Raw genomic sequence first — 12,012 nt, 5'->3', positions numbered from 1 at the left:
ATCACCCGCGATCGGCAAGGATGACCGCTGCGTCCAGAGCCTCTTCCAACGTTTGGGCAATCCATAAGCTACACTACGCAACACCTTGGTGTATGCATATTCAGATTCTGACTTTGACGCCGTGGGAAGCACCGTCAATGGGTAAAGCTGATCCATTCAGGGTCTTGGGTGGCGTAAATGAGCGCAACCTCTTTGCCGCCCGAGGTCCCGAGAATTTCAAGCCCAGGCCTCACGGGCGCGGGACTTTCTGGCAGCGGGTGCGGGTCCGGTGGTCTAGGCTCCATCTCAACGACGATCTCCCCCCTTCGGGCATTAGGCTCTCATTGCAGCCCTGATTGGTGATTATTCAGTATAGTGGCATAATACTCAGAAAGTCATCGATGTTTCACTCAAGCGAGCATTTACATAGTGCGTACACGGCAATCAATCTCCCAGATTTCATCCCAGGACCTGATTATCGGGCACAAAAGACGCTGACCCCACTTCAACCTAAGGCACAAAGCCTCTTTCTGAAGGAAGCGAGAAGCTACGGTCTTTCCAGGCTCGATGATCTGCCGGATCAGAAAGCCAATGATGCAACTATTTGCTGGCAAAACTTGATTGTCTCTACTTGAGTTTCAAGCCATTGACCTAGTCTTGGTAGGATTCTCAAACCGTCAGCCTGTGCTGAGCCTGGATTCAGTGATCAGCAGGTTGACCTGACGTTCAGGTCTTAACCATCCCATTGCGAAGTCGGCCCCAATAGAGCGTATCAAGGTACTGCACAAACTTCCGGAAGCGAAGGTCTGTATCTTGCTCCGCATTGCCTGCATGGCCGTGAGAGGCTGAAAAAGCCGGAACGGCTCTCAATGCTGATCAATTAACGTGGGTACCCAAGAAAGGATTCTGTACGCAGCACGACAATGCAGATGCTTCAAATATACTGGCACCTGCCCTCAACCGCTCAAGCGCACACCAATGAATCGTTGTGGGATCCGAGCGGTCGGCCGTGTGCATCATATCATAGAAGAAATGACCATGGCCTGATCTGATCTCACTTTCCCAATCAAGCTTCAGCAAATCCTGGACGTTGAGGACGGTTACGGGACCCGGGCAATCGTAACATTCGTTCTTTGGCTGATCTGCAATTGCCGGATCTTCTCTACCTGTGCCTGATGCAGCTGGGCGCATACGCCACGGCATGTGACTACTTTCGTCTGACCATATATTTGAACTTCGCGAATCACAACCTAAACGAAAGAACGAGGCGCGCGAAACTCCCTAGCCTTTGCGAAGTTGCCGAAGGTGGGTGCTCAGCATCGATGCCAATCCTGAATATCAGAAAGTTGGCGATGAAAACAGTACCAGCATCAGTACTTCCTGCCGCTTGTTACTAAAGTAAGTCCCCGTTATTCCCTCGTATTCTCGTTGGGCAACTGACCGCGTCGATATTGGGCACCACGCAGCAGGCGCTGCCGCGCTCGTTTGATAGGCGTATGGTTTGTCTCCGGAACCTTCCGCCGCCTCGGAACGCCTGCATTCCTCCTACGTCCCCCACTGTCGTGGAACGAAGGCTAACGGTCTTTCGGTGCGAAACGTTGCAGAGTTTATCCGGTAACGTGATTCTATAATGGTGCAGTCTGCGGAATGCTTGTTGCAAAGTGTTGCGAGAAATTGCGAAGCAGTTGCTCGCCATCACCGCCGCAGGTTCATCCAAGCTTTTCTGAAACGCTGGACATGGCACACCATCAGGCCTTCAACCTTCGCTACCATCGAGGATCTGCGGCTAAATAATGTGGGAGACAGATGAACGATACCTGCGCACCATCACTCAAATCAGGATTCTCCCTTCTGCCGTGATATGATGTGCTAAGATACAACACGCAGAGGGTTGCTGATGGGGTTCGGGCTATCAGATGCCTGGCAGGGTCTCCTTGCGCCTGCGCCGCGGAATCTACATCGGTTTACAAACCATATCATGGCCGGTCAGCATCTCTCAATGCAGACGGATCTCGTCGGTCCGATGAGAAGCCTTCACCCTGCGATCGAAGTTGAAGGGAGCTGGGGTTTCAAGGTCTGAAGGGCTAAACTTGACCATACAACAGGACATTTATTCTCGACTGTCGTAGCGCAGATAGTGGAGTGCTGTGCGCGTCCTTTGGTGGAAAAGCTGACTGGTGTGGCAGACCTTTGACCCATAAGCTGTACTTCGAGTCGCAGAATTGGGAGGCTGTGCCCTGAGAGGCGGCAATTCCCGTTTCGCTTACGAGTGAATCGACACTGGAAACACTCAATCCAGCTGAAGATCATTGTCGTTGCCTGCGGCACTACCACCAATAGTGCTAGCCTACAAGCTCGCTACTTGTACAATAACGGCCGTGCTTCGCAGTGTATGCCCACCTTATCTCGACCAATGCATCTGGCATTACCGAAAGAAAGATTGGATAAAATGCACAAGCACACATCCGCCAGCCTTTTCTCATTGTTCATGTTATTATAGACAAGCATGCGATCATGATCTAATGTAGCATATCAAGCCACACTCGAAAGAGGCGACGGGTGCTCCACCAGTTTCCCGCGATACGTCCCCACAGGCTATGCTCGCATAGTTTCAACGGCAAACGGAGTATCTGGCACTCACAAACACTGTTCAAAGACTGCCAACCACGCAGACCTACTTCTAGCCCACTCACACGTCTCGAAACTTCAACACGTCCTTCCATTGATCTTCACTGACTGTCAGACCATTTAGGGTAGATCCCATCACCTGACCCGCAGACGCTCGCAATTGCGTGTCCTCACATCGTCGTATCTCCTAGCTACCTCTGTGGAATCCGATTCCCCCCTCCCTAGATCAGCAAACAGCACCAACTCCGGAGCTCTTCCATCCCAAGCCGAGGCGGTGGCAGCTTTTCCACAGCGCCAGGCGCATGAACTTCCTTCACTGAACCTACAACGGCGTTCTGGTCGCCAGGCCTAAGCGTAGCTCGGTTCCTCCGGTGTGCTTGCGGTGCTCGGACTTGTGGAAGAGAAAGGTGTCGATAAGGGGCTTCTGGATATCACCATCATTGGGCCGGACGTGAAGGCACTTGCCCTTCGTGTGGCTCATGGAAGGGCATACCGACCATGGTCTTGAGAGCCGCGGGGGCGGTGACGTGACTGTTCTGGAAGAGCGTGGCGCTGCGAAATTTCTCTTTGCTAGGTTTCATGCCTTCATGAAAGATCGGAGTATCGATGCTGCGGCCTGATAGGGTGGGACGTCAGATTCGCGGGTGTCATCGCCTGGCTTTGAGCCCTCTGGGCGCAGATGGCATTGACGGGGTCTGTGAAAGGCAACCACATCGTAGTCCTCTGTGCCTGGGTTTATTGGTGCCTTACTACAGGTGAGCCTCCTTCAGGTCTAGGTTAGTCGCCGCGGCGAGGGTCGGACGGCCGATCGATGTCACGTGTCGCCGCAGGTAACAATCCTCTAAGTCAGTGAACGCAACGACCAGTACTGGGATCACGCTTCTGCTCTCCGTGGACGATACCGACTCCAGCGGCGAGGACTAGGAGATCGGACTTAGGTTTGGGCGTTGAGCCAAGGTGGTCAAAGTGGCAGCGTGCTACGGGCGGCTAGCATAATTCAAGGTGGTAGAGGTTGACGGGAACCCTTACCGCCATAGCGGCAGTGGCCAACGAGGAATAGCTTTCAAGTCTTCATGGTTGGATCTGTATCGATGAGGCGAACCCTTATATCGGACTGATCACGCAGCGTTAAGGAACGCAGTATAAATCTCCTCATGTACGCATAGCAAAAGCGCGAGAGCAGCGCTACTGAAGACACGGCGGAATAGTGTAGCGCTCTCACAGTGACACCAACTCTCAATAGCACCGTAGATAGTTTGTCTTTAGGCAGTCTTTGTGAAAGAGCAGTGATAGGGGGTTCTCACCTATCCCCGCAGAATCCCGTTCCCGACGACGTTGCTCTGGAGATCGGGCGGTAGTCCCGTGACTTGCCTTCTAGATGTTGCTGGAAGTAAATTGCATTATTCTCACTGATCAGTCCACAAATTCTCTGGCTCTTTCATCCTTCAAAAATCTTTACCGTGCAGTGGTATCCCTGTGCACTTTTCCACCAGCGTTAACACGACCACCGACCAATCGGTATTGACCACCAAGTCAGGGGTTTTAAGCCTTGCCACGGCCACGCAAGGCTGAAATTCACTGCCTGAAAGTCACCCTCCACCCTCGCAGCCTCGAGTGTCACGAACTATTCTGTACTCCTACTTTTTACTCAGCCACTACCCGTGACCAAGCCCGACCACATTGTCTGAGTTTTAAGTCAACAGACGGAGTCGCCTCCATCATTCAGTCAAGGGACTATGAGGCGCTCCAAGAGTGTTGATCCGCCATTGTTCGACGCTCGCGAAGACGAGTTCAAGGGAACATGCACGTACTGCAACAAGAGCGGTTGGGTGCAACCTTGCTTTGGGTGTCGCCAGGTACAATACTGCAGCAAGGACTGCCGGATCGCTGATTCCCGGAACCATCGCAATGGCTGTGTCAGGGCGCACCGCACATTTCGTCGCGTCTCACCTCAGGGAGGTGTAAGAAGAGATGAACAACCACACGCAGCAGTTACCAATTTCGCAACGAGAGCTGCACGCAATGACGCGAATAGCCCACCTCCACGTCATGAGAGCCCGCGGAGAAACGCTGCGGTGCCAGCAAGCAAGAGCAAACACGCCCGCAACATATCTCCCTGGAAAGCTATCCTTCCACCTACGCCATCGCACTCAAGGGTGAATATCGATACAGCTGACCCTTCTGCAAAACTAGAGGATGTAGCCTCAGTGCACGCTACAACCCAACCATCCTCTACTTCTCCACAGCCGACCAGGGCTAGTGGCGACCGCACTGTCACCTACAGTGTAGCTGCCGCCACCTCCATGGTCGTCAAAAAGAACAACGTTCTATCAACCTCTATTTCCCGCCCTTTCCATGCCCTCTATCGCCGCGTTTATCTCCACTCCATTTCTCTCCGAGACCTTACCACACTGCTCGTTGACGCCTTTCGCCCCCGTCAGCACGAAAATCACATATCTGGCGGCCATGACAGCATGATCCTACGGCCCGACCCCTTCGCGCCGCGTGGTATGGAGTTTGCTCGGTGGGTGGAGCTCGCATTGCAGCAGGACTTGCTGCCGCTAGCAGTGGATGGGAAGGTGGCGAACGAGATCGCCGCACAAGGCTTGGGAAGTGGGTTGGTTGGAGTGCCGCTGGAGGCATCGGAGGCGAAGGAGAGGTACGCGGGAGATGAGCGTATGGGACTGCAGTTGAGGATCCTGGGTGGGCAGGTCATAGGGTATGTGTTGGGGGGCAAGGCGTTGGAGGAACGGACCTGGGCGGAGCTGCTACTCTGGGAGGACTGGGAGGATGCGGCGTTCGAATGGTCGAGTGTGTTCAAGCATTTTTGATGAAGTGCTTGAGTAAATGAGACACGCTGGTGATCGAGAGGTACTTGTATATTTGACTCTTGGCCAGAATGAGCAGGCATGCTGTCCTGTTTGGCTAGAGTCCATTGTATGAATGGTGTACGCGGCGATCGGAGCGACAAAAGTGCTGAATATCTCGAGTAGATGCAGACGCAAGTATGAAAAGGTGCCTCTTTGGATTGGTAAATCCAGGTCTGATCGATTCTGTCTGATCATGTACTGATAAGCTCATAGAAACCTTCATCACATCGGGATACATGAGCCCAAGCCTGATGAGGAAGCTGAATCGTCAGGCTATTGCCAAGCCTGTTGAGAGACGGGACCAGCCAAAAGTCTCGCTTAATCCTACGTCCACCAATAGCATTGCTAAGCGGTCGTTCGTACTGCTGGGGTGTTCTTCAGGTTTGTCAGCATTCACTTCCGACGGAGCCTTCCATAATGGGTTCTCGAAGTATGGGATCTGACCTTTGATGCCACCATAATTGTCTACCAAGCAATCACAGCGACCGATATAACGATCACTTTCAACTTGTCTCGCTACAGGCTCAATGGAAAGTCCTAAAACGACAAGAAAGGTATAGACCCTTGCCCTCACTGTCTCACATCGTGTCCTTGCTGGCATTGCCCGCTAACTTACACTGCCCGACAGTCTTGCGACTTCTGCTATCGACGCAAGATCAAATGCGACGGACAGAAGCCTTGCTGTACCCACTGTGTTACGTATTCAATGAAGTGCACGTATACAGCACCAAGCCGAAAGACCACCCCAAAGAAACAACGAAGCCAGGGAGAGGCCGATTGTAGTGCCCGCAAAACAGAAGCGCGCTTCGAGCACCTCGAATCTCTGCTAGAGCAGCTCAAGGAGCGTCTGGACATTTCCACACAGAAGTCCGGAGCGCAGACGCAGTCACACAGCCCGATGACGTCCGCCCAAGTCCCCTGGGAAAAGGTGTCGAGAAGCCACGATCGACATGCAGGCCACAATGACACGCCTGCCAAGCTCACTAACATACCTCCGCGAGACGAAGTCCTGCATATCGTTCAAGTCTTCCTCGATAAGTTCAATTCAGTCCTACCGCTGTTTCAGGCCGAAACCCTTCTGCTCATGGTCCACGAGTTCTATAACCTCGTTCCTCGAGAACGCAGCCCAGTAGCATACGCTGCCATCAACGTGGTGATAGCTCTGACATACAGGCATGCCATGATCGGTGACAGTGAGACTAGCTACGCGTTGGAGCATCTCCGCAGAGCGCAGTCCGTGCTTTCAGCCGTCATACTGGGTGAAACTGACCTACTGAATATTCAAGTTCTGTTGGGTATGGTGATCTTGCTCCAAGGCTCACAAGACCATCAACCTCCGTTGATCCTGATCGCTACTACTATGCGTCTTGTACATAAGATCGGTCTGCATAACCGTGCTTCCTCGATGTATCTGGATCCAGTTGTAGCAAGACAACGCACTTGCGTCTTTTGGTTGGCATATATCCTCGACAAGGATACGAGCATGCGCATGAAGCAGCCGTCTATTCAGCTTGATGACGATATCGATCTCGACTTGCCTTCTCAAACAGCCGGCGACTATCGATCCGTGGACGCCAGCCGTCTCCCAACTGGTTGCATAACCACGGCGGATGGGACAATGGAATTTGACTTTTTTCTGAGCCGCATTCAGTTGGCCATTATCCAGGGAGGCGTTTATGACTACTTATACTCAACGCGATCTCAGAAGCGTAGCGGAGAAGAGCGGGCCGCTGCCTTGGAAAGCGTAGTTCGTGCTCTTAATCAGTGGAAGGCGTCCATACCTCCCGATTTCTGCGCCGCTGGAGCCGTTCGAGAAGTTCCCCTTGAATCGCTGCGCTTTCTAGCCGGTTTACACGCCACCAGCTTGAGCTGCACAACGCTGATTGATCGGGCACATGCTTGGAACGATCAATGGGTGACTAGCTTGCGAACTAGCGCCCTGAGAGGCACTAATCCTTTGCTTCCTCCTTCATGGGAGGCGGTCGTGGACGAAGCACGCGACTTATTGGCGCTGTTTCGGGTTTTGCCCGTCGCAGATCACTCAAACTTCTGGTAAGTACTCCTTCGATGCCGATCTCGGACCCTCCATCTTGCTCGTCCACGGTCTGAGTGATGAGTACCCTTTCGGTATGCTAATGAGCTATTGGGACTAACAGGATAACTTCATGTACTTACATGTCAGCCATGATGCTGCTCACGGCGAAAGCCATGCAAAAGCCCTTAGACAGAAGTTCAAGCCAGGACGACGAGCTCGTTGCTGATGGCTTACATACCGTCAACGAGATGCTAGAGGAAAGTGGGAGCGAATCACTGCGATGGTTTCGTGACACATGTACGGAGTTGAGCCTGGAGGTGCGGCGGAGACGCGAGATAGCTAGCACGACGGTAAATGGTTGGAACGACGGTATCGAAAGTACCTCTGCAAATCGGGATGTTGCGGCACATAGTAGTTTTGACCTCTAATAAAGCATGTGGACTGTCTGGATTAAGCTGTATTCATCGTTTTCAATGCAATGTGAACGGTCTGCGACCGTGTCCGTCCGTGCCATGGTATGCCAAAAGTGTCCGTGAAAATACTAACAGTCCTCGAGCTTACTAAATAGAACGCCGCGGAGCCACAGTCCGATATTTGTTGCACGGATGCTAAGCCAGCACATGAGAAAAATAGCCCGTGTATCGCATGCCTCAAGAGCTGTACACTAATCCTGGCGGGTTTGACCGGTCGAAGGAGGTTCCGGGATCACTTTCACCAGCTATGAGCCAGCGGAAGCGCTCTCCTCTATCGACTATAAACTGAGTCATCCTCCGGTAAGTTTCACCACGTTCAAACAAATACTTAAGACATCATTTCCACCCTGGCAACCTCATTCATACACCTCCCTTCGCAAACCTAGTCGTTCCACCGAAAACATGGCCAACTACCCCGAGCCTTATCCCGGTAATGGGATCTACAAGTCCTTTACCAAGACCTGGCACAGCAACTCATACCCAGAAATATCGCCCACCCGTGCCGGGCTCGCCGCAAATGGGAAAGTCGTCCTCGTAACCGGTGGCGGCAGTGGGATCGGGAAGGCAATTGCCATCGCCTTCGCTCAAGCTGGCGCTAAATTCGTCGCCATCTTTGGGCGTCGCGTCGAAAAACTGAAGACAGCTGCCGAGGAAATCCGCAAGGCCAATCCTAGCGGCATGACCGACGTGTTCTATGTGTCAGTGGATTTGAGTCAGCGTGCGGCCGTCGACACTGCTTTCACTAGCGCCGTGGAGCAGGCTGGTGGCGCGAAGGTCGATGTCTTCGTCAGCAATGCCGCCACCATGCCGACCAACGGCTGGGTGGCGGGCTACAATGAAGATGTCCTCCGCCAGGGCTTGGAGTTGAATGTGCTTGGTCACTTCAATGCAGTTCAGGCGATACTGCCCAGGCTTGCGCCGACAGCCAAGGTGTTCAACGTCAGCTCAGGTATCGGACATATCAACCCCGTACCTACGGTTTGGGTCTACGCGATGATCAAGGCTGCGATGATCAAATTCTATGATTACCTGCAGGCTGAGAATCCGGGGCTGTATGTTGTCAATATACAGCCTGGTGTCGTTGCGACGGACTTGAATGCTGATCAGGACTTCAACAAAGAAGATTCTGGTAAGCATATTCTACTCCCTTTCCCGCACATTACCTTCTGCTGCAGACTTCTGTCCGCTTTAAAGGGTAAGATTTCATCGACTAATCGCTGGTATAGTCGACTTGCCTGGCCACTTCCTCGTGTGGCTTGCCTCGCCCGAAGCCGAATTTCTCAAGGGAAAGTACGTCTGGGTCAACTGGGACGTGAGCGAACTGAAAGCTCGTGCCGACGAGATCAAGAACTCGCTGCTCTTACGGGTGCTCTTGCACGGTGTTCCCATGTAATATGGAAGTATACAAAGATCAGAATAGATCTTCGTCGTTGTGTAGGGGTAATGGGATGTGTCGCTGTCGAACAAATGCAGTCTGTTGAAAGCAGCTCGCATTATCGCATGTCGATATCGCTCTACCATCACATGTATTTTCAAAATTTTCGGATTGTTTACGAGGTCTGCCTATGCAGGCCTCAATTATGTCAGTAAATCAGGCATCAACAGTGCAGCACAGTCGCTATCGAAGGTAGAGTAGCCGGAAAATTCTGATGGAAGGCATTCAGCTATCCGATAGGCAGGATTTGCGTGCTCCCTACCTAGGGTGTGGTTCGACGAGGTGTCTTTGCGCGGGTCTGTATCAGCCTCACCAGGCAGAGCGAACGAGCCTCAGGCACGACTTCCTTCCAAGCAGCTATTAAAACGTCCTGATTCCCCAGCTTGATATGTTGTTTGAGCAACCAACTTCGACATCTCAAGCTACACTACAACATTACCCGACTCGCACGATGGCTCGCCTTCTCTACCTCCTCGTCGTCGGTACCCTTTACCTCCCCTCCGCACTGGCAGCGCCAGTATGGGACTCTCCAGTAAAGCAAGACCACAACCCTGCCGATCCCGAGGACAACCCCACCATTGTACCCACCGCCAGCGAAGCTGAAATGTTCGGGCATGGACTCAAGTGTCTCTTCAGTATCGGCCTTGCAGCTTGCTGCACCCAAGCCTCGAAGCCCTCGAGCATGGACCCTGAGTGCTACTATAAATACGGATACAGCGGCAATGCTAGAGGCGACGGTCAGCCCGTCCCAGCTTGAAAAAGTTTCGCAGTCCTGGGAGCAGGTCTGATCGCTCGCGTTGTGTGAGTTGGGTTTGAAGGATTCGATGAGAATGCGTGCTGACAACGACAGTAGGTCGAGCAGACGAAGTCTTGGGATGTCTGTGCTTTGGGCATCACTGGTGTGGAGTGGGAAGCTGGCCTTGTCTCAAGTTGATTTCAGCAAGGAGGTGTCGGCAGCCGTGAACAATACGCATTAGTCAACGTAAACACGAATAGGGCATACTTGGAAGTTTTACACCCTCCTTTTTGCTTTGTCCCTATAAGCTTCATGTTTGCCTACCGCAATAAATGCTGAGGCGGTTCCTTGGGTGACGTCAGGATGCAGCAAATCTCAAGCAGCATCGGTAGCGCTGCCAGCTTACCCCGACCGCCATTCGTAGACAACCACACCTCGTTTGCCTTTGGCCTGGTTGATGCCTTGAGTAGCTTATCCGTATCGCGCCTTTACTACCCTTGGTTTCTGGGTAAACACTCTGACCAGCTCCACGCCCTAGGTTGTACATTGTTCGCGATTTTGAGGTGGGAATAGGAGCTGGGCTCGCCGCCCCACCTATCTTAACGCCCCGCATCACGCAAGCCAGGAAGAAGTTTATATCATGCTTCGTTCTTTCACACGTGGCCCATCTATCTCTTTCTCTTCTGCCAGTGCTCGTTTAGCATCCATCTCGAACCAGATCTCACAAACTCGCAAGATGCCTCTCATGACGGGAATGAGTTCAAAGCCCCGCGTCATTCTCGGCCTGATGACGTTTGGGCCTCCTGGAACAGAATCAAAAGGAGCTCGCATCACATCTATTGACGACTACAATGCTTGCCTCGACTATCTACAGAAGAATGGTTACAATGAAGTCGATACCGCGCGGGCTTACATCGGTGGTGGCCAAGAAGCTTTTACACGCGAAGCGAAATGGCAGGAGCGCGGCCTGCAGCTTGCCACCAAATGCTATCCTGATAAGCCAGGGAAGCACAAGCCAGATAACCTCAAGGCGAGTTTCAACAAGTCTCTGCAGGAGCTCGGCACCGATTCAGTTGACATCTTCTATCTGCACGCTCCGGACCGTAGCGTGCCCTTCGAGGAGACAATGCAGGCTTGTGACGAGCTCTTTAAGGAAGGCAAGTTCCAGAATCTCGGCCTTTCCAATTTCGCTGCATGGGAAGTGGCCGAAGTGTACAATATCGCCAAGGAGCGTGGTTGGGTAAAGCCAACCATTTACCAGGCTATGTACAACGCCATTACTCGCGACATTGAGACTGAGCTTATTCCTTGCTGTCGGAAATACGGCATCGATATTGTCATTTACAACCCGGTAAGTGCGCTTCCGTCTGATGTACACATGTACTGACAAAACCCAGCTTGCTGGTGGTATCTTCTCAGGAAAGTACAAGTCTGCCGACCTGCCGCAGGAAGGACGTTATTCGGCCACCAACGCCAACCAAGGCAAGATGTATCGTGATCGCTACTTCAAAGACGCTACATTCGAGGCGCTTCGCTACATTGAGCCCGTCGTTCAGAAGCACAACTTGACGCTATTGGAGACTGCTCTACGCTGGGTCAACCATCATTCGAAGATCAATGTTCGTGGCGTCAGCAAAGATGGCAACGATGGTGTCATTATCGGCGTGAGCAGTCTCAAGCAATTGGAGAGCAATATCACGGATCTCGAGAAGGGCCCGCTGCCGGACGAGGTCGTGGAAGCCCTCGACCATGCTTGGCAGAACATCACAAAGGCGACCAGTCCGCTTTACTGGCGATAATTTCTAGATGATCTATATTTCCCCAATTTTTCAACAATAGCAACAAGACTTACACTT

At 52.5% G+C, this 12,012-nt stretch overlaps 4 protein-coding genes across 4 annotated transcripts; all 4 read left to right on the top strand.

The window, feature by feature from the left end:
- Positions 1-5,081: 5,081 nt before the first annotated feature.
- HMPREF1541_06378 (uncharacterized protein) lies at positions 5,082-5,438 on the top strand (the record flags this gene model as incomplete). Its single annotated transcript, XM_008720710.1, has 1 exon — positions 5,082-5,438. The coding sequence occupies one exon, from the start codon at positions 5,082-5,084 to the stop codon at positions 5,436-5,438; it is 357 nt and encodes a 118-aa protein (XP_008718932.1).
- A 745-nt stretch (positions 5,439-6,183) lies between these two features.
- HMPREF1541_06377 (uncharacterized protein) lies at positions 6,184-7,940 on the top strand (the record flags this gene model as incomplete). The annotated part of the gene is made up of 2 exons (XM_008720709.1): positions 6,184-7,529; positions 7,634-7,940. The coding sequence occupies 2 exons, from the start codon at positions 6,184-6,186 to the stop codon at positions 7,938-7,940; spliced, it is 1,653 nt and encodes a 550-aa protein (XP_008718931.1).
- Positions 7,941-8,387: 447 nt separating this feature from the next.
- Positions 8,388-9,378, top strand: HMPREF1541_06376 (uncharacterized protein; the record flags this gene model as incomplete). Its single annotated transcript, XM_008720708.1, has 2 exons — positions 8,388-9,114; positions 9,212-9,378. 2 exons carry the CDS (start codon positions 8,388-8,390, stop codon positions 9,376-9,378), a joined length of 894 nt encoding a protein of 297 aa, XP_008718930.1.
- A 1,514-nt stretch (positions 9,379-10,892) lies between these two features.
- HMPREF1541_06375 (uncharacterized protein) lies at positions 10,893-11,955 on the top strand (the record flags this gene model as incomplete). The annotated part of the gene is made up of 2 exons (XM_008720707.1): positions 10,893-11,507; positions 11,554-11,955. The coding sequence occupies 2 exons, from the start codon at positions 10,893-10,895 to the stop codon at positions 11,953-11,955; spliced, it is 1,017 nt and encodes a 338-aa protein (XP_008718929.1).
- Between the last annotated feature and the right edge of the window lie 57 nt (positions 11,956-12,012).

Source organism: Cyphellophora europaea (assembly GCF_000365145.1).
Source record: "Cyphellophora europaea CBS 101466 unplaced genomic scaffold supercont1.6, whole genome shotgun sequence".
In the NCBI taxonomy this organism is placed as follows: Eukaryota; Fungi; Ascomycota; class Eurotiomycetes; order Chaetothyriales; family Cyphellophoraceae; genus Cyphellophora; species Cyphellophora europaea.
Note: the sequence above shows the minus strand (reverse complement) of the source record. Positions and strands in the feature narration are given on the sequence as shown.